At 41.8% G+C, this 20,587-nt stretch overlaps 2 protein-coding genes across 5 annotated transcripts; one reads left to right on the top strand and one right to left on the bottom strand.

Moving 5' to 3' along the window:
* Positions 1-11,666: 11,666 nt before the first annotated feature.
* On the top strand, positions 11,667-14,893 carry spc24 (SPC24 component of NDC80 kinetochore complex). Of its 4 annotated transcripts, none has more exons than XM_012825728.3 (6): positions 11,667-11,807; positions 12,288-12,474; positions 12,575-12,719; positions 13,049-13,153; positions 14,128-14,204; positions 14,689-14,893. In XM_012825728.3, the coding sequence occupies exons 2-6, from the start codon at positions 12,306-12,308 to the stop codon at positions 14,796-14,798; spliced, it is 606 nt and encodes a 201-aa protein (XP_012681182.1). In that variant the 5' UTR covers positions 11,667-11,807; positions 12,288-12,305; the 3' UTR covers positions 14,799-14,893. The 4 variants fall into 4 exon arrangements, with proteins under 4 accessions (XP_012681182.1, XP_031427570.1, XP_031427583.1 ...); XM_031571710.2 differs by having other exon boundaries at positions 11,680-11,779; XM_031571723.2 differs by having other exon boundaries at positions 11,710-11,807; positions 12,304-12,474.
* A 315-nt stretch (positions 14,894-15,208) lies between these two features.
* Positions 15,209-19,647, bottom strand: s1pr5a (sphingosine-1-phosphate receptor 5a). The gene is made up of 2 exons (XM_012825751.3): positions 18,368-19,647; positions 15,209-17,777 (listed from the first exon to the last, which is right to left on the bottom strand). Exon 2 carries the CDS (start codon positions 17,486-17,488, stop codon positions 16,301-16,303), a length of 1,188 nt encoding a protein of 395 aa, XP_012681205.1. The 5' UTR covers positions 17,489-17,777; positions 18,368-19,647; the 3' UTR covers positions 15,209-16,300.
* Between the last annotated feature and the right edge of the window lie 940 nt (positions 19,648-20,587).

Here is a 20,587-nt window from a genome sequence, read left to right as displayed (position 1 = left end):
GAACATCCACCCCCTTACCTGCTTATGGATTACAGATTTTCTCACCAACAGGAGACAGTATGTCAGGCTGGGCCCGCATCTGTCACAGCCCCGCACAGTTAACACCGGTGTCCCCCAGGGTTGTGTGCTGTCCCCCCAGCTCTTCTTCCTGTACACCAAAGACTGCTCCTCTGGTGACCCGTCTGTCAAGACCATCAAGTATGCAGACGACACCACCATGATAGGTCTCATCAGCAACAACAACGAGTCTGCCTACCGGAGGGAGGTTGGCCATCTAGAGTCCTGGTGTGCAGTCAGCAACCTAGAGCTTAACGTCAACAAGACAGTGGAGGTGATTGTGGACTTCCGAAAAAAGGTTCCGACACATCTTCCACTTGTCATCAACAACTCATCTGTCACTGTAGTAGAGCATTTCAAGTTCCTAGGCACAACCATCACCAACACACTAAAATGGGACAATAACATCACTCAATTAGTGAAGAAAGGTCAGCAGCGCCTGTTCTTCCTCCGGCAGCTGAGAGGACTACAGGTCAGCCCCCCCATCATGGTGCAGTTTTACAGGGCTATCATTGAGAGTGTGCTTACATCCTCTCACTCGGTCTGGTATGACTCTGCCTCTGCCCGCTCTAAGGCCAGGCTCCAAAGAGTCGTACGGGCAGCAGAGCGCATCATCGGCTGCCCCCTTCCCTCCATCAAGGACCTTCACAGCTCCAGATCCCTCAGGAAAGTAATGAAGATCACGGCAGACCCCTCACATCCTGCTAACAGTCTCTTTAACCGTCTCCCCTCTGGACAGCGATACAGGGCCATCATGACCAAAACATCACGTCACCTCAACAGTTTTTTCCCCCAAGCAATAGCCCTCCTAAATAGCTCTCACACACAAACTTTATCGCACTTTATTTAACTTTATTTAACATTATTATTGTTGCACTACCTCCATTCTTATTTATTATTTTGCTCATACTGTCTGGTACTATCTGTCCTTGTATTGTTGTTCTGTGTTGTCTTGTTGTTCTATTTGTGATACTATAGCCTGCATGGAGAAAACCAAAAAAAAATTCCTAGTATCTGTATACATGGCGAAATAAAGAATTGAATTGAATTGAATTGTATTTTATTTGTGGACTATATTGATAGCCTGCCCAGATAGCAAAAACACACTGGGACGGATCTGGCCCGGATCCGCCAACCGGACCCGTTTCTTAGTCCAAAACCACATCGAATCTGCAGCAGATACGGGCCAGAACTGGTTACAAAAAAAAATGTTTCATGTATTTTATATATTTTACTTTGCATTAAATGTTCAACTTTTCAAAATGTAACCTAATAGGGCCTACCGTTAACTTGAAAAGATTTTGGCCTATTTATTGCTTGTTTTTTCATGACATATCGCACCCTGCACACATATACCGCACATTCTGTTTAAACAATATAGAAGACAGACAATTTAATGTTCAATGGTTTTTCCAACCCTCATCTTTGGTCTATTTTTGTTTTTTAACTGATCACGAAAACCTTTTTTCTGGGTGCCTTTGAAATAATTGTTTGGTTGTGTCATACTTGCAGTCAAAATGTAAACCCATGCGCCAGTTCATATAATTGATCTACCGTGTGATAAACGATTTATTATTAAGGTATTTTGATGCAGTGAAGATTGGTACATTTTTATAACTGTACTAAAACACATTGTTCGTGTTCGCTTACAGTAGTCTTTCTAAACAGTTCCTAATGCTACGTTTCCATTAGGACGTTAATCGTCCCGCTCTCATTGGGAATGAATGGAGACGATATCCCGTCTGTCGAGCAACGAAACGTCTCCGCCTCCCTTCCATAGTTGACGATTCTTTAACTCTATGCAAATGCAGACCAGGCGGTAACCAATCAGTTTGACGTGTGTGAGAATTGGCAGCTGAAGTTGTGCAGATGGGCGGGAGTAATCAAAAAAATCAAAGCAAGATGGCGGAGTCTCGGGATTCTGTTACTGGGAAATATTTTATGTGAATAAAGGTGAATACAGGTGTTTACACGACTTTTATATGTCTACGTCGACTCGGTTTGTTGTTTATATGCTACACGAACACTGTCAGGGCAAATATTGTAGGTCTTAACCGAAGCTCTCCAACATTATTGTTAGCTTGCTGCTAACACTTTAATTGAAGATCAATGTAGAAGCTAGCTGGTTTGTAACCTGTAGCCTCATTGGTGCGTTTTGCCTCTGGTATGTGTGATTTTGTGATTTAACTGGCTGATATAAATGAATCAGAGAAAACAAATGTATAAAGGAATACGTTTAATGGATAAGTAAATGAATCAGAGCAACATCTATCATGTTTCCATGACTTCACAAGCTAATCTGCTATATTAGCGCTGCACTGCAACCGAACTTGCTACTTAACAGAGAAACATGATTTTTCTGACAATGCCCCCTAGGCGGAATACCGCCTGCCGATAATTCGCCTGAATGGAAACGTAGAGTCACGCGATCCGAACGATATCCTACATAGTCCAACCATCGAGGTTTAATCCATAGAATCCGCATTGACTACTAAGCAGAAATATCTCCATACAATAGATTCCCCCTCGTTTTGTATTGTTTTAAACTCTCCAGATGACAGTTTATTTTTAACTTCTTCCATGATACCAGTTTGCCTCCTGTATTCGCGCTGTCACAGATATGTATTTGCTCAGTCAGCTTGTCGGTCTTGACGTTCAGATGTTGCGCCTAAACTTTCATATTGTCTCATCACATGATCAAATAGAGACTTGACATTGGACAACAGCATATATATTTGTCAACATGACAAAGATACCAAAGAAAATAAGATAGTATTCATTTAATTGAATCATTTTTTAATAGTTTCTATAGTGTATGTAAGAGAAGCATATCATTTTGTTATAGATTGCTACTATTTTTCCCCACAAATAATACCTACCATGATGGAGATAAGTTTGCCTTTTCAAGTGAATATATAGCGTTAGACACACTCTTTATTATAATGCAGTGTGTCTCAAAGACCCATGTGACTACACCTGTTGCTCTAAATCACGTGTCTTGCTAGTGGGAGGTGGGAGATTAAATCAACAAATTCTTTCGTACAAAGACATCACGGAGTAGCTCGTCTGCGACCAAAAAACGTTGCTCCACCTACTGTTCTGGCGGTGAATTGTTTTCAACACCCACAGCCGTCGGAGAAGTATAAATCAAAAACAGTACGTCCGGATCCGTCCGAATCCGTTTCCCCGCCCATCCGTAAAGAGGACGGACACCGACGCAGAAGTATAATTCGACCTTAACAAATCCTACCCAAATCCGAACATATCCGAACAAGTCCTAACATACATCCGAACGCTGATAACAAAGGGGGCAAAAGAGCCAATAAGATGTTAAGAAACGAAGCTTCACAGGTGACCGACGCACGGTTTTCTTATTGGTGAGTGGCCGTTGCTATGACAATCTCGCAGCTGGATAGTTCACGACAGTTTCAAGACGCCGCAGCCAGCGGTTTATCATTCTGAGGTAATCTAATTTCACAGATTGCAGTTACCGTCGTTCAAGAGATTTAAAGTAGGTAATCAATCAACAAATTAATTCATTAAACAAGTGTTAACTTATTTGTTTAGGTCGTAATTCATGTTTAGTCCGTTCATAGCTCTAACGTTAATATCACAACGTTTCTGATATCTGAGATTTCTCTAAGATAAATAACTGTGAGGTCTAGGTCAACTTAAACTGTTTTATTTCGGTGACCTGATGTGAAAAACGTTGTTGTTGCTCTGGCTTTGATCTGTCTGAGGTGAATTTGAGGTCACAGGGCACTTACTTGAGTCAAATTTACGTGGCTGTTTATTATCAGTAGCTTGTCCTTAGACAGGATACTGTTCATTTGATATATATAAAAGTAGGCTTTTAAAAATGAAGTGCAGTCGTTGATGAAGTAATCCCATCTGTCGCCTAATAATAAAGCTCTCCTTTCAAAGTTTTGTTTTATATGTTATGTGACATTCAACCCTGATATCTGCAGAAATGACAAAGACAGGTCAACCAGACTCATACTGGGCAGATGTCCTGCACAAGTATGCCCAGGGGAAGTTCAAGTTCTCAACAGGCAAGAGGCCGAAGTCCAGAAGGTGGAAGGCTGCCATACAGTGCATTGACGCCTGTTCTTTGACGCCACTGTACAATCAGTCCGTCCGACATTTGGACATTTTCGGGAAAAGGATTGAATGTAAATGTGAATGTCACAAGGTAAGTGATGCATTTGAATAGTTTGATTAAACATGTGTAGGTGGTGGTTACTAAAAGTCAATCTGCTTTAGCTTTCTAACAGGGGCGTTTCTAGGATTAAAGGAAAGGGGGGGCTTAGCCCCAAGGGAAGTGGCTTGTTTGTGCGCAGAGCGCGCAGCAATTTTTTTTGGGGCCCATTTGGGGCCGCGGATATCCATTATTTCAGACAGTTCATAGATTGGTTCAATCAGAAAGAGTGTGATTTTGCTCTGCTGTTTTGCTTGCATTCAGTAGGCCTATATGATAACACAAGAGACAGAATTTTAGGGTCATAGTGAAATTTGACAACACAAATGTGAACTTTTCTCAAAGAGAGAAATAATTGTCCTGCTTGTAAATGAGAGATGGATAAACTAGCTTTCCTATCTGCTCCCAAATTATAATTCTTGAGTTGTTTTACTTGTTTTATTATGAGCAGAAGGCAATACGATTTTTATCAACATTTACATCTATTTTGTTGTCCCTGTAGTTTTTACATACCAGTGATATTTCATGCTCATTTGGACACTATCACTGAGATAAAGATGAACTAGTTCAGTGTCAAATACCATTCAATGGGAAAAAACACATGAATAACAAAAATTAAAAAACACATTTCAAGAACATCTTAATTATCAAATGATAAATATTGTATGATGGGCTGAAATGGAAGTCACTAACTAGAATTCACTAGCATTAATTGATTATAAACAACAACATTCTATAGGGACTGATATTATTGTTTCGAAACACTAGAGAGATATATGAATGCAAAGAATAGACAGATGTCGATAGTTATTTCTTGTATTTCGAATTCGCCCGTTCACACTCTTGCTCACTGGAGACAATTTCTAACAAATTAGCTAGATAGCTAGCTTAGTGTTAACATAGCCCACTACAATATTCCCTTTATTTACCTCAAGTAAACCTACATTTAAGCAGGTAACAATCGTTAACAACTACAGATAGCCACATTCTGTAACTACCCGTACTTACAATTTCACTCCTTGCATCATTTACTTTAAGCTAAACTCCTTGGCCATAATCCTGGCTGTCGTTGAAGAGACGTTACTTGGCAGAGTGAGAAAGCCAGCGCAGCAGTCTCCGCAAGATCCCCAGGGTTTATATCGTTAAGTATGATGATAGGCTATTGGATTGTAATTTGAAGGGGGAGAAAACATACAAACCAGAACGCACGCACATATGTAGCATGTTAGAGTTATAAATAACTTGTCCATGTGAGAAACAATAGTTTAATTTAATGACATCACCAAAATAAAAAAAATAATGCCAAATAATTTGGGGGGGCTGAAGAACATTTTAGGGGGGCTTCAGCCCCCCTAAAATAGGCCTAATGACGCCCCTGCTTTCTAATGACCAATTTGAATACGCTATCCTGGAAAATGCACTGTTTTATCATCAGTTGTACTTGAATTGTTCCTCAATGTTTAACAGGGGGATTACAAAGTTAATTGGATGTATTGTCAGGCTTAGGGAAAATGTTAATGTAAAATGTGTTTCACAGTCAGCTGAGAAGGCAGGGTCAGCCCCACAGAGCCATGAATCAGACGAGAGTCAGCCAAGCACTTCCAGTGCTAGGAGCCAGCTGCCAGCATCAGCTGCACAGACCAGATCAGCTACAGTATCAGCTGCACAGGCCAGTTCAGCTACAGCATCAGCTGCACAGGCCAGTTCAGCCAGTGGCGGTTTTACATGGAATTACGCCCCGGGCGAGACCCCCTCTGAGCACTGTCCCCCTTCCCCCTCCCCTTCCCCCTTCTCACTCAGGATCTGTCCACGGCACCTTCTTAGCGAGCAGAGGCGCCTGCAGCTGCAGGGGGCGCCAATTTGCCAATTCCACAATTCCACACACAGTGATATGATAGATCAGTGGTTCCCAAACTTTTTACAGTCCCGTACCCCTTCAGACATTTAATCTCCAGCTGCCCGGTTCGCCCGTGCCTAAAACCGCCCCCGAGTTCAGCTACAGCATCAGCTGCACAGGCCAGTTCAGCTACAGCATCAGCTGCACAGACCAGTTCAGAGGCACACAAAGCACCAGCTCCACAGACCAGGTCACCACAGAGAGCACCAGCTACACAGACCAGGACACCACAGAAAGCACCGGCTCTGTGTAGACTTAGTGAGTTGGAATCAATTACAGGCACCACACACATACACATCACAGGCACCACACACATTCATACCACAGGCACCACACACATCACAGGCACCACACACATTCACATCACAGGCACCACACACATTCACATCAGAGGCACCACACACACACACACACATCACAGGCACCACACACATTCACATCACAGGCACCACACACATCACAGGCACCACACACACACAAATCACAGGCGCCACACACATTCACATCACAGGCACCACACACATTCACATCACAGGCACCACACACATTCACACCAGCACACAGCACCCTGCATGGACATGCTGCTGTGGAGTTCCAGGAACCGGAAAACAATGAGGGTGAGGCAGTGATTCACAGACGTCGCAGTGCCAGAGCAGTGTTATCTACTGACACACACACACACTGGAGGACCCGCACTGGGCACCGGGCACCAGCTCCACCCAAGCAGCACATGACTGGTGCACAGCACTATCCTGGGTGGGACCTTGCCTACTGTCAACAGGGTCAACACTCAGCTCCAACACCTCACCCTCAGGGCTGGTCCCCTTACCAGCCCTCACCAGCTCCAACACCAGCGTCTCCTTCTCAGGGCTGGTCCACTTACCAGCCATCACCAGCACAAGCTCCTCAAAATCGGCACCGCGAGTGGAGACGGCGAAGGGCAGCTCTTGAGGATCAGGAGCGGGTGGAAAGAGGAGAGCCCCCAAAGAAGCGACACACCAAGGAAAAGTACCACTATGAGTGCAAGATTTGTGGTCAGTCCAACACAAAAGACACTGGCCATACCCAGCTACGGGGAAAATGGTACTGTCCAGTGTCACACCTCTACCAGTCCCTTTTGCCCCATTCTTGGGCGAGTGGTTAAGGCAATGGACTAGAAATCCATTGGGGTCTCCCCGCGCATGTTCGAATCCTGCGGACTACGAACCTTTTTTCTACACATGCTTATTTCACATATAATAATAATAATAATGAATGTTATTGGTGCAGCACACTTTAAAATACAAAGAAGTCTCAAGGTGCTTAACATGGTGTGTTGGCTGTGGAGGTTTCTGGGATCCACAATCTCCCGGAACCTGAAGTGGGAACCCAACATCAACACAATCATCAAGAAGGCCCAGCAGAGGATGTACTTCCTGCGTCAGCTTAGGAAGTATAACCTGCCTCAGGAGCTGCTGATCCTGTTCTACACTGCAGTCATTGAGTCTGTTCTCTGCACTTCAATAACTGTCTGGTTTGGATCGGCCACCAAACTGGATAAGAATAGACTCCAACGGACAGTCAGGTCTGCAGAAAAGATAATCGGTGCCAACCTGCCCACCATCCAAGACCTGTACACCTCCAGAGTCAGGAAACGGGCAGGAAAAATCACTGCAGACCCCTCACACCCTGGACACAACCTATTTAAACTCCTCCCCTCTGGTAGGCGCTACAGATCTCTGTTCGCCAAAACCTCCAGACACAAAAACTGTTTCTTCCCCCTCGCCGTCTCACTACTGAACAGCTAACCCACTGTGGCACTGTGCAATACCCTGGATCATTATAATAACCACTGTACAATTACTCCCGCAATCATATTTACTTATTTCACCCTTACTGTATAACCATCATACTCATACCGTCTAATATTTATCCCTCCACTTCTTTGCACTATTGTTGTGTTACAATTCACATTATAAAATACTTAATTGCTCCATATCAACTGACAGTCGTTTCATTGGATTTCAAACTGAGATATTTTATTAATTTTGACTCTGTCGTAATATGTTATTAAAATCAATGGCCCTCATTCTCGAACATTTTCTGAAGTTTCTTCTGAAATGTTTCTTACGGGCTTCGGAAAAACAACGTAAGCAAAAGACATCCGCCAAATTCATGCACGCTTGAAAATGTGGTCCTACGCAGCAGAAGTTTTCTGGGCTGTGCTCCCCCGGAAGAGTTTTCTTAAATTGAAAGCGCGTTATCGTGCTCCTGAATTTGCATACATACACGCCCTGCCAGCTCCTTATAAGGGCACGCAACCGTAGTGACGTGTGCAGTCGGAATCGACCGAATCTACACGAAAGCAACTCGTAAACGAGTCATGTCAAAGCGGAAAGCATCACCGTCGAGTAAACGCAGATCTAACTTCAACTATATATGTCTATGACTTGAACGGTGCAGAGATGGACTGTTGCAGGATGTAGATGTGTCCATTCTATTCCACTATAGCTATATCAACGTGATTGAGTTTAGTGCTTATTTATTTATTCACTTACATTTGCAGTGTTCGTGTACATTACATTTAGTCATTTAGCAGACACTTTTGTCCAAAGCGACGTACAAGGGAGAACAGTCAAGCTACGAGCAATAGAGACCTAGTGTAACAATAAATACTACTTTACATAAGAAATAGAAAAACAAAATAGGAAATAAAAACGAAGTGCAGGAATGTAACTGCTATAAGTGCAAGTTAAGCACTAGTCGAAGTGCCAGTTAGGAAGGGAGGTGCTCTCTGAAGGGTCTTCAAAAGCTTCTTAAAGGTAGAGAGGGACGCGCCTGCTCTGGTAGTGCTAGGCAGTTCGTTCCACCAACGTGGAACTACTTGAAAATTCTGGATTGCCGTACTTGCACAGACGGCAGTGCCAAACGACGCTCACTAGACGAGCGCAGCATTCCGGTGTAGTCCTTTTATTTATTTTATGACATCACGGTGCCTCGTAGAATCATGACTATAGGCCTACATGTGAAACGTAATTGTTAATGATACTTTAATCCGAGGATCTGTAGAGTTGATGTGAACGCAATCACCAACGATTTCTCACAAATGAATTAACACGGAGAGTTTTCTTAAATGCGATTCCTCAAAAAACCCACGGGGCCATCTTGTGGTTTTTTAAGGAATCGCATTTGAGAAAACTCTGGCCGAGTTACGACTGCTATTTCGAGTTCGGAAAGTCTTCTGAAGTTCAGAGCAAATCCCAGATGAGAAAACTTTCATGAATGCCAAATGTTGTCCTAAATCCAATTCCTCTTAAATTCCTCTTAAATTCTTCTTAACTGCGTTCGAGAATGAGGCCCAATCTCTCTACTTTAATGGCTAGTCTATTTTAGACTATTATCTAGTCTAGTGGCTAGTCTAAAAGACTTTAAAAAGATTTTACTTCACAAGTTTGTAAAACACCACGTAGACTATTAAAATCAAGATAACACTGACTTAATTAAAACAAACACACAAGTTATATATGTGGATTTGTGCACATCAACAATACAACTATTTAAAAAATCCACCCACAATAATCAGTTTTCAAGCACTGTTTCCTTATCATTCTTAATTTAGTAGGAACAGCAACACAAAACATGATCTATGTCTCAAACGTATATAATTATGTTAATAATATATGTCAGTGCCACCAGAATGAAACGTTAGGTGGCATTGTTTAGAGTTGAAATGCCTTGGTATGTTGTCAATATAACTGGGTAAGTTATTTTAAAATGTGGCCGTTACTGTCTATTTCACCTACTCTCATTGAAGACCAAACTAGTTTATCGGCAACTAATTGAATACTATTTGTGTAACCAACACCAACAGGTGGTTGAAGAAGAAAGACTGGTAGTTGGATGTAGAAAAACACTTGAAAGAGACTGGACAGTACCAACTGAAAAAGAGAATGTACACTTGGCTCAAAGCATGGCTTAATGAAAGGGAGGCCACACATGCAAATGATAAGAAAATCTATTGAAGAATGGATAAGGAATGTAAAGAACGTCAGTATAGTGAAGCATAAAACGAAAGTGTAGCGCAAGTCAATGGGATGTCATGCAAAATGGTTAACAAAAACCAAATGCTGATGAAGAGGAAGGGAGACAGGCACAGCGGAGAGAACAAGGCCCCGTAATAGTCATTTTTTCTAAGGTTTGTGTTTGAGAGTTTATGAGAGAGTTTACCTTCCAGCTGGACAATTACTGAAGGCACAAGGCTAAAGCAACACCGGAGTGGCTCAAAAATAGTAAAGTGAATGTTCTAGAATGGCCCAGTCAAAGTCCTGATCAAAATCCTACTGACAATCTGTGGCAATACAGTCCAGAAGCACCATCCCACTGCCCTAGACGATCTATATTAATTCCACTAAGAAGAATGGGGAAAAACACTGCAGAACAGTGTGCAAGGCTGGTAATTTGTCACTTCAAAAATTGTGGCTGTTATTACAGTTAAGGGGTTCTCTATCAAGTATTAATGTGTAGGGGTTGAATACTTATGCAAGCAGAACATTTTAGATTTATTTTTAAATTTTAGTCGACAAATAACTTATTAAGCCTTTAGAACTATACAAGAGCATGTTCAAAAATACTGTTTGGGAAAATATGTGTACCAGAAAATGGTGATGACGTTCAGATGGGTTGAATACTTTGGCAAGGCACTGTAGGTAAAGATAATATTAGTCTAGGGGTCATCTTTGGTATCTCTCCCCTTGTGATGGATCATTGATGCCTGGAACAGCCTTTCCGCGTGTTCCACAATGGATCAACAGAATGTCACAGAGCTGATGAGAAACTCTGTTTGTAATTGTGTTGAGGAACCACTTTGAAAGTCACACACTTTAAGATGGTCTTTTCTACCTATATGTGATGGCCTTCTCTATATAATTAGAATGCACATGTTTGCATTTGATACATCATTTAGAACAAACAGTGCACTGTCATCAAAGAAAAGTAAATGGCTTGGCTTTGGGATTCCAGTTGAGAGGGCTGGCATTCATTGTAAAGTTCATTGTAAGTTCATTGTAATTGTCCTAACTTGCTTATTACAGGTGTCATTATTTATTTTATCTGGTCATGGGATCAATTGAAGACAGACTGGCCATTTTTAAACCAAAACAACAATTGTATCAAAGGTTGTGGCCTTTGGCCTTCTTCCTGTAGGTTGGAAGTTGACTGTGAGGTTGTGGTGTTAAAGTGATTATTATATGGCAATACCACATTTCCCAATGACACATGTAAAGCCTTTCTTGAAGTCCACGGTGCCTGTACTTATTGAAAGTTCATATTTTAGTGCGTATGAAATTACCATTGTTTTTACTTCTATGTAAAATATTGTCCCACAAAAACGAACTACTCGTCCCACATTTGGTCTGTTTACATCTTTTTACCCTACAACACAAACCACGACAAAAGCGGTTTCGACATTTCTAATAATGACTGGTCTTGCAAATAGAATTTATTCTTATTTTTTAAGCTTTCATATTCCCAAAAGTATTCACATCTCAGTCCTGCAGATGGCAGTAATGCAGTAAGAGTGCAAGCTACCCATACACTCAACAGTAGAAGAAGACTGGAATTAAGCGGGACTTTGCGCGAGTTTAAATCGAGTAAGGATTTTTGTTATTGTGCTTGAAGGTATGTCTTTGGCTTTGAATTTGTGAAGTACGAAATATTTCTCACTTATTTCGAATACTTTACATATGCTTTCACCGGTCACGAGTTATCCGGGAACATCAGATATGTGTGTCAGCTCCACAGCTTAGTAACTATCGTTAGCTATGACAGAATGCAACTTTGTATGTCAGCGATAAGTCGCCTAAACAAATTAACGTTAGCTAACATTATAGCCACCTATCTGAGAGCTGATGACATGCGTGCTGTAAATCATTTTGCCTTTTAATGTTGGCGTACCTGGTCTGTAACGTTTTATTTTATGAACTTGGGAGTATTCCGTAGTCTTTAGAGGGGAAGTATAATTTCCTTGGGTGGTGACGTCAACATAAGTGAACGCTACATTGGGTAGCTAACGTTAGTAATGGCTGTATAGCTACAAAATGGTTGCTAGTTTGGCCATTTAAGTTGTTAGTTTGTTTATTAATTCATTCATAATGGCAGGACAACATTCGAACAGGAATGGGGTCACAAGACGAACTTCACGACTTGGAAGAGTCCCTTAACTCGTTGGTTCAACTAATCAATAGCAGTCATGTTGAGGAAGGAATGCAAGGTATACGAGGTAAAGTACAACAGCTGTATGATCACCACATCGACACAGAAAAGACCACAACCCAGCTCCTAAACGGTAAGTTAAAACAATCGTTGCATCTCATAGCTTTTGTTTTCGGTAGTTCAACACAAAATGTCCAAATTCTAACACTATTCCATATTTTGACCATGTTAAGACCTTATCCAGTCGGAGGAAAGAGTTGGACAAACGCTTCTGGATCTGGAGAGCCATAGAAATAAGAGAACGGAGGAACTAGAAATGCTTCAGCATGAAATCCAAAAGAAGCAAACCCAAAGCATGAATCTGGAGTCAGAGATGCAGTAAGCTACACCTCATTCTATCAAGTGTTTCAGTAGAACACAGTGCTTTGCCCATAATCTTATATATATGATGCTATGGTGTATTTGGGACATTGGGGAGAACTTGGTCATGTTCTGGCTAAAACGTTTTGAATACACAGGAGTGATACATTTAGAGATTTTTTCAGTTACTTACTATGGGCCATATGAACATAAGGAAAAGAAAATCAAACAAAACCCATTTTTTTTCTCTATGTTAATCTCTAGAAACTGCTTGTATTGAAGCAGGTAGCATTGTGTAGTGCGTTTGTGTCCTCCTTATGGTAGAGCCACTTCAAACTCTCTGGCAGGTTCCTGCAGAGGGAGCTAGAGCGCTTGCGTGAGTCGGAGCAGGAGATGCAGGCCATGCAGCAGGAGGTGGATGAGGACACCACAGAGGTTATCCCCTCTGCCATGTGAGGAACTTGAATATTCTTTTATTCCCTTTGGCTGAATAGCAGTGCCTTTTACATGGTCAACAAAATTCAAATGGTAACCACCAAAGTTGAATACATTATGTACACTGTCCCTGATTTTCATAGTTTGCTGTTTATTCATGATGATTCCGATGATGACCGATCATCAGTTAATTCCATCGACTGTATATAGAGGTGGACGACATGGCTCCATGCCCTTCCGTTCTATTGAAATGTAGCCAATTCCCTCCGCCATGTTGCCAAATTTGGAACCAGTGTTTGCGTAGTAGAGACGTGCGTCATAATCAGGTACACTCAATGACCCCCCAAAAAGTCTGGTATGCCTACTAATGTGTTAGACCTCTCCTCTGGTCCCAAACTTCACTGAACTTACAGCAACTTGTTTCAGTTGAAAAATATGAACTATGCACAGAGATAACGGCATCTGGCTTGATTGTTCTTTACCCACACACTATTTTGTAAACGTTTTTGTAATGTTTATGATAATCTAGGCGTACAGAGACGCAATGTTAATTCTGCGATGTTTGATTATAGGAACGTCTTAACATATCATCCACGCTAGGATTATTTATCGGATTGGTGACGTCAGCTCTAGAATTAACAAACCTAATTTGATTACCGAGAACACAAGATAACATTGAATTGCTTATGCTGTCAAAACATCAACTGCCAGCAGCATTTGTCTTTCCAGACAACACACTGTCCACCTGTATATACAGTCACAGTTTATTCAGTCTTGTCTCTGTATGTTCTCTCTTTTTCTTCTCTTTACATGGCATGTGGCTGCAGCAGCTACAGTTCAGGTTACTGTGTGGCTTGGTTGAAAAAACCCAGTTCAAACAGTTTGGATTACAGTTTGCCCAGAGTCCTCTCCAGAATAGCTGCTGTACATGATGAGGGGAGAGGCTTTTATAGAGCTCTACAGTGTCAATTCTGTTTGTCTTGTCTTGCAGATACCTTGCTCAGCTCTACTACAAGGTCACTAAGATCAAGCTGGAGATGGATGGGGATCCAAAAATTCTAAAAGGAGGTAGTATCAGATTGCCTCGTAAAACCAGACCCAAGTTTACTTTGTGGATAGATATGGGACGGCCGGGCTCCATTGGGGTTGGGCTCCGGCCACGCTCCATTTGGGTTTGTCTCCTGTCCTTGCATCCTAGCGGCCTTAGACTTTCATTTTAAAACCATTGGACCAGTCTTTAACCAATCGCCATTGGCCACTGTGGGATTACTGAACTCTTACTTTGTCACTAATATAGCAAGCTGGTATATAAGCCTTGTCCCAAATCATGTTGGCACTAGCTGTGGAGGGCTAGTAAATTGTCAGAATGGAAGTGTGAAGAATAGAACTTAATTGTTTAAAATAATCTCCTTCCCTCTTGTCTAAAATGGGAGGACTGCTGTAAGCAATGGAGTTGCCACATTTGTGATAAACTCAAAAATACATGTTAGATTCATGTACAAATTGTAAAAATAGGCTTTTTTCACAAGCTGTGTCCTTGTTTTCTCTTCAGTTCACTATGGGAAAGACCTGGTTACCCCCATCAACATCGACACCTCCCAGCTCTCACCATGTGCTGTCAGTGATCAACTATGGAATCTTGTCAGCACTGAATGGAACTAATTTTGTCTGAACTTTGTCGTCTCTGATCTGTCTGTCATGTCCATTGTGTCCTTTTTCTTTGTTTTTAATGTGAAATAAATGTCACAAAAGGTCTACTTCATTGTCATGTTATTGTATTTGTCCACTAGGTGTCAGTGCACTCCTCCTTTCTCCATTTTTCAATTGCAAACTGGGGAAGGAATCTTGAAATAATTTTTGTGTCAAATTCTGCGGCATGCTGATGGTTTCCATCATGTATATGTTCATATAATAAACATTAATAGTGCATCATATATTTCCTTTACATATTTAATGGTTTCAAAAATAAAATACCATGAACTGAACCTTCCACTGAAGTTCTTTTGTAATTCTGTGATTTTGAATATTGAAGGCATGCTATCAGTTACATTGAGGTAATGATAAACAGCAAGTATTGAGCAAAATTTTATTTTACATATATTACATGATAATGCATAACTTAAAAGTAAACCTCTTTCATCGTTCTGTCAACAACAAAAAAACTACACGTAACACATAGATACACATTATGAAATATGCATTTCATCTCTGAACATTCTGTACAGTATGTTTAAATACAGGGTTACTTCCACACAAAGTATTGATTCCGTTGTGGGCAGTTACATTGTTGCTCCCCATAAATTGTATTGTTTAAGATAGGACATTTGTATTGGGCTTAATGAAGAGGATTGCAGAAGACTTTGGGAAACCTTAGAATGGGGGGGGCAAGTTCATGCTTCTGGTGTCTATGACAACTTATTCCACAAAACCAGTAAGGCCCTGAAAAGCCACATGGATCTGTTTAGTCGTTTGTGCCTGCGCTTGCCAGGCACATGTTTTGGAGCCATCCAGAACCCCATGCAAAGGGTGGAGGCCACAAGAACTTGATTTGTGGCCAGGCAGCCCAGAGACCATTGGTAAGAAAATGAAAAAGTTGGAAACCTGTTATTTTCCTATGTATGCATCTCTCTGTTTCTGTTAGAGTTTACTGTTTCTGAGGGGAAACCAAGTGCTGCACAGCCTTGGGATAGGATCTCCGCATAAAGACAGTCTGCCTATTCTGCACCTTTTGAACATCATGAAACTTGAGAGACAAAACCTGATCATCTTAACACTGAACAGGGTATCCTGTATTACAATGTGTGAGTGCGCTACATTGCATGATACACCACCTTGAAGTTGTTCGTTTTCCTTTATTTGCCCGTAGATGCTCTCAGTCTTAACATCCTATTACATGTTACTGTAATAGAGATTTTATTCATAGGGATGGTCAACCCTGTGCTTAACAGAGTTGGCTGAGAGCCAGGTTATCAATGTTATTTAAAGGTTCAAACTTCAAAGGAAGTGAAGGGATTAAGCACATAGTGAGGTGGTGCCATTAAGTGCCTTTCAGAGTAGTTCCATGCACCAGGTCCAATGAGTTCCAGCACCTCTTCATGCTATGAACAGTACTTTCTATGAACAGTACTTTTTTATGAGCAGTATTTTTCCAGCTTCTAATGTGTTCAACTCTTGGTCATCCTGGGGTAGATGGCTTTGATAGTTGAAGGAGTGAAGTTCCCTGAGGAGACAGTGTTCTCCACTCCCTCCAGCCGGTGGGAGGGTATCTCCGTTTTGCTGGTGCTACACTCCAGGAAGGGCAGGCCGATCTTCTTCACCTGTCCGTCTTTGGTGAGGAGGCAGTGGCTGCAGAGCAGCCTTATGATGGCCCGACGCATGTCCTTGCTGGTGAGTGTGTAGATTATGGGGTTTAGCAAGGAGTTGAACATGGCAATGCCCAGGAAATAGTCTGCGCGAAAGAGCACCTGGCAACTTTTTGCTGGGCTGCTGAAATCCAGGATGAGAAGCACAAATAGTGGCAGCCAGCAGGCGATGAAGACTCCCAGCACGATGGTGACGGTCTTCAGTAGGGCCAGGTACTTCTGGGATTTGCGTGCCAGGCCCTTGCGCTGGGGTCCGGAACCCAGACGTTGCGTGTTGGATTTGACGATGCGGAAGATGCGCATGTACAGCACCACGATGGACATCAGCACCGCACTGAAGACGGTGACACAGAATAGGATGTAGCTCTTAGCGTACAGCGGCAAGACCGTGGAGCAGTGGTCCAGGCGACCCATGCAATTCCAGCCCATGATGGGGAGAACCCCCAGAAGCACTGCGAGAACCCAGCTGGCCCCGATCAAGGCGAACATGCGCCCTCTCTTTGCCCCCTGGTAAGGCTTCATCCTCACCATGGTGACGTGCCGCTCGATGGCGATGGCCAGTAGGCTGATGACGGAAGCGGCAAGCGTGATAAACACTCCGCCTTCCCTCAGGAACCACTGCAGTGGGGTCATCTTCAGCGTGTTGGCTCCAGACGTGATTATGTTTACCATGTAGGTGAAGCCTGCCAACAGGTCGGAGAGTGTCAGGTTGCCCAGCAGGTAGTACATGGGCAGATGGAATTTTTTGTTCTTCCAGATAGCCACCAGCACCACAGCGTTTTCCAGCACTATGAGCAGACAGATGATGAGGAAGATGATGGCCTCTGGTTTAAGTCCATCTCTGTACTTGTTCTCCTTGAGCTTGCCCGTATAGTTGTAATGTGTCACCAGAGCTACATTGCTGTGGTATTCGTGGAACATGAGGTAGCCAGCTGTAGAAACCACTGTCGGCGATGCGGCAGAATATGCAGAATGTGATGATTCCTCCATCTTTTGTCCAAGTGATTTTACTTCACGAGAAAACACAGTCCCCTTGAAAACTCCTGTCACCACTTAGTTCTTATGACTACCATAGCTTTCTTTCAGCTATAAAAGTGAAAATGTAATTTGATAAATAACGTTATATCCTTTATTAGAAAAAAAGAGGCCTCGATAGATCCTTGAATCGCTGGGTTTAAACTGGGTGGTCGGTGAGTAAAGAAAATGCTGCTGATTTTTTAAACTTCCTTTCAGCTTCAGTCTCAGCTGTGCAATATCACCACCGCCACAAGAGGCTGTCCTGAAAAATACGAAAAGCCGTCAGTGAACACCGTGCGTAACGCCAACATCCTCCACCCTTAAAATTTAAACGGATTGTTGTAATACTTCGAATGGTGGGTAAACCCACAAAATGTATTATTAAGTATTATCAGTTACATATGTACTATGATTGCGGTTATGTTTCCCTTTGTTTCATATATAACAAGTATAGTTTATTGATGTGTTGTTAGGCAGTTAAAACTGTGTAACGCGGCTCTCCAAAATAGTATGCTATTTATCGATACATTAGCCTATTACTCTAATCATAACGCTAAGACGTTTCTAGGAAGGACATTCTTTTTTACCACTCTATTGAAAGCAATATCACGCAAACGAAGTGACTAAAAATCTAATTCATAAATCCTAAATTTACTAATGATCCCCTCAGCAGCAATAAACAGCCAACTGACTTTATTTTACTGTACTAAACAAGTTTAACAGTTAAACACAAGACCCTTGTGTTAAACAGTTTAACACAGGGGTCTACATATTTCCCATCTCACGAAGTCTAGCTCAAATTTGCATATTCCACATAGCCTTCATAAAGAGGAAACAAACTGAGCAACTTACCTTCAACAATCAGAGTGCTTGCTAAGGTTTAGTTTAGTCAGAGGAAACTGTCTGCGTATGCTCAGTCCTTGGTCCCAAAATAGAGAGTAACGCAACTTTATCTCTTACAAGAAATTTCGACAAGGACATGAGCCGACGAGAAGTGGGCTGGCCTCTCTAACATTCGTTGTTGTCGATGTTTGGCTGTTCAAGCTGCGCTGAAGAGTTGGGTCACTCCCACCGTGTGTGACCACCAGACGAATGACCTCCGGTTGCTATTATGATATTAATGAAGATTTGTCCAAAAGTCCATACAATTATCCTGGGGGTGTTCATAGTATGCCTTCACAGACTCTTCAGTTATATTCTTAATGTGGCTCATCACAGGCTTTAACAGTGCAGCTGAATGGCATTTACAATGAAATCTATTAGTGCTTTAGGAGAGACACGTTTGTATCCTTCTCCCATCTAAAAGAACATTTTCGGCTGCCACCCAGTAACTTTTATAGACATTTACAACTCAGGCACTGGTGGCAAAGACTGCAAAAATAATTAAAATACCTTATGAATATAAAGCAATATATCTGTAACTAAATGAAGGCTTCTAACCCCCCAAAAGACTGTTTCTACCATATACAGAACACTACAAAAAAACTGTACTACTGTAAAAGAGATTTGCTGATTAAACTTAAATTAAACTTTGCTTTGACTGATTAAAGTTATGTCAACTTATAGTGTCAAGTTTATTACACTTAAATAAATAAGTTGATACAACTTGCTTGTCCTTTGACTCAACTTCCTGTGTCAAATCATTTAATTTCAAAATTAGTATAGGGAACTGAAAAAGACATTGGTTGAGCTTATTCTATCAAGTTAGTACTAGTGTGCATCAAGTTGGCTCAAGATAAAAGACCTTCCAACATACATAACAAGACACTTGCTTAAATGTCAGTCAGAACATGAAAACATACTTCAAACATTACTCAAATGTCCATACTTCAAACATTACTCAAATGTCCATTCTGTTCGTAGTGGCTCTACAACACAAAATAACAATTAGACTCTCACAATCACATTTCCTCCAAATAGAGCAAGTCAGAACATGAAAGCATAAACTAAACTGGTGTGACCCACAGAAGGGCTATACATTTATTTCCCCCTTAATATATTGTGCGATGGACAAATGGCAAAAACTGAGAAAATATTTCTTCAGAGTATGGACCCTGGGAGTGCATGAGTCCAACCCAATTAACACGAGCAGGCGCTGGATCACCTCAAAGGTGTATTTTGGATAGTCAAGGATCAGCATGTACAGCAGGCCCATCAACCGTTGGGTACATCATCCAGGTGATGTCAGGTTCACAAAAGCGTTGGGTACAACATCCAGGTGACGTATGACAACCTTGTCCTCGATCACAAGGGCAACATCTTTGTAAGAAGCTGGAAGGGGTTCCTTCACAACTTCGACAAACAGGATTCTGATTACCATTACCCTTGATGACGTCCTCTTCAGGATCCACACACAAAGGATGCATGAAACGACAATTTTAACCCAGCACATATGATCCATATTTGCCTCTGAGATGCAGTGCAGTAGTGGTTTGAAGTTGTGGATAGGTAATATTTAGTTTTTAATATTTAGTTAATATTTATATAACTGAAGGCTTGGTTTAAAACCACACTACGCATCCCAGCATCCCTCTTGCTGACTATGTCAAACTGTGGGATGAGTTTTTTATACTATTTCAAATTTGTGCTGTCTATAAATTCTTTTTCTTCCTTGTCCATGTTGTACATAAGATGGAGGCTCTTGATGGAGGTCCACTTTAAAACTGGAATTACGTAAGAATGAGTGTGAGTTGTGATTGGTTGGCTGACTTTCTGTTTTCTTTAAACAGGAAGCTCTGTCATTGTGCCTTGAAGGGAGAGGGATATCCTTCAGAAACACCTATGAGGTCACTTTGGGTTGTGCTGGACACAAGACTGCGTGTCCCTACTCAACAGGGGTACACACTGTCCTCAGTCCTAGACACTGTTACCACACCCTCGGAAAACATTATTCACACATAGCTCTTCAAATAGGACATTTTCCCAGCAACAAAACATCAACAACAACAATGCAATGCAAATAATGCTGTTTTACCATGTATAGGGCCAGTGAGGTGTTTTCATACTTGTCTTGTTTGTAGTTTGTATGCTGTGGAGTTTCCTGAAATGGTCAAGACACTGGTGGTTAAATTT

The sequence above is a fragment of the Clupea harengus genome, chromosome 1 (assembly GCF_900700415.2).
Source record: "Clupea harengus chromosome 1, Ch_v2.0.2, whole genome shotgun sequence".
Taxonomy (NCBI): domain Eukaryota; kingdom Metazoa; phylum Chordata; class Actinopteri; order Clupeiformes; family Clupeidae; genus Clupea; species Clupea harengus.
Note: the sequence above shows the minus strand (reverse complement) of the source record. Positions and strands in the feature narration are given on the sequence as shown.

Bases quoted from the DNA above. Each gene is read 5' to 3' on its own strand.
- s1pr5a (XM_012825751.3), bottom strand. From the start codon at position 17,488: ATGGAGGAATCATCACATTCTGCATATTCTGCCGCATCGCCGACAGTG.
- spc24 (XM_012825728.3), top strand. From the start codon at position 12,306: ATGGGGTCACAAGACGAACTTCACGACTTGGAAGAGTCCCTTAACTCG. The intron at 12,720-13,048 runs GTAAGCTACACC...ACTCTCTGGCAG, and splicing joins AATCTGGAGTCAGAGATGCA to GTTCCTGCAGAGGGAGCTAG. The intron at 14,205-14,688 runs GTAGTATCAGAT...TTTTCTCTTCAG, and splicing joins TCCAAAAATTCTAAAAGGAG to TTCACTATGGGAAAGACCTG.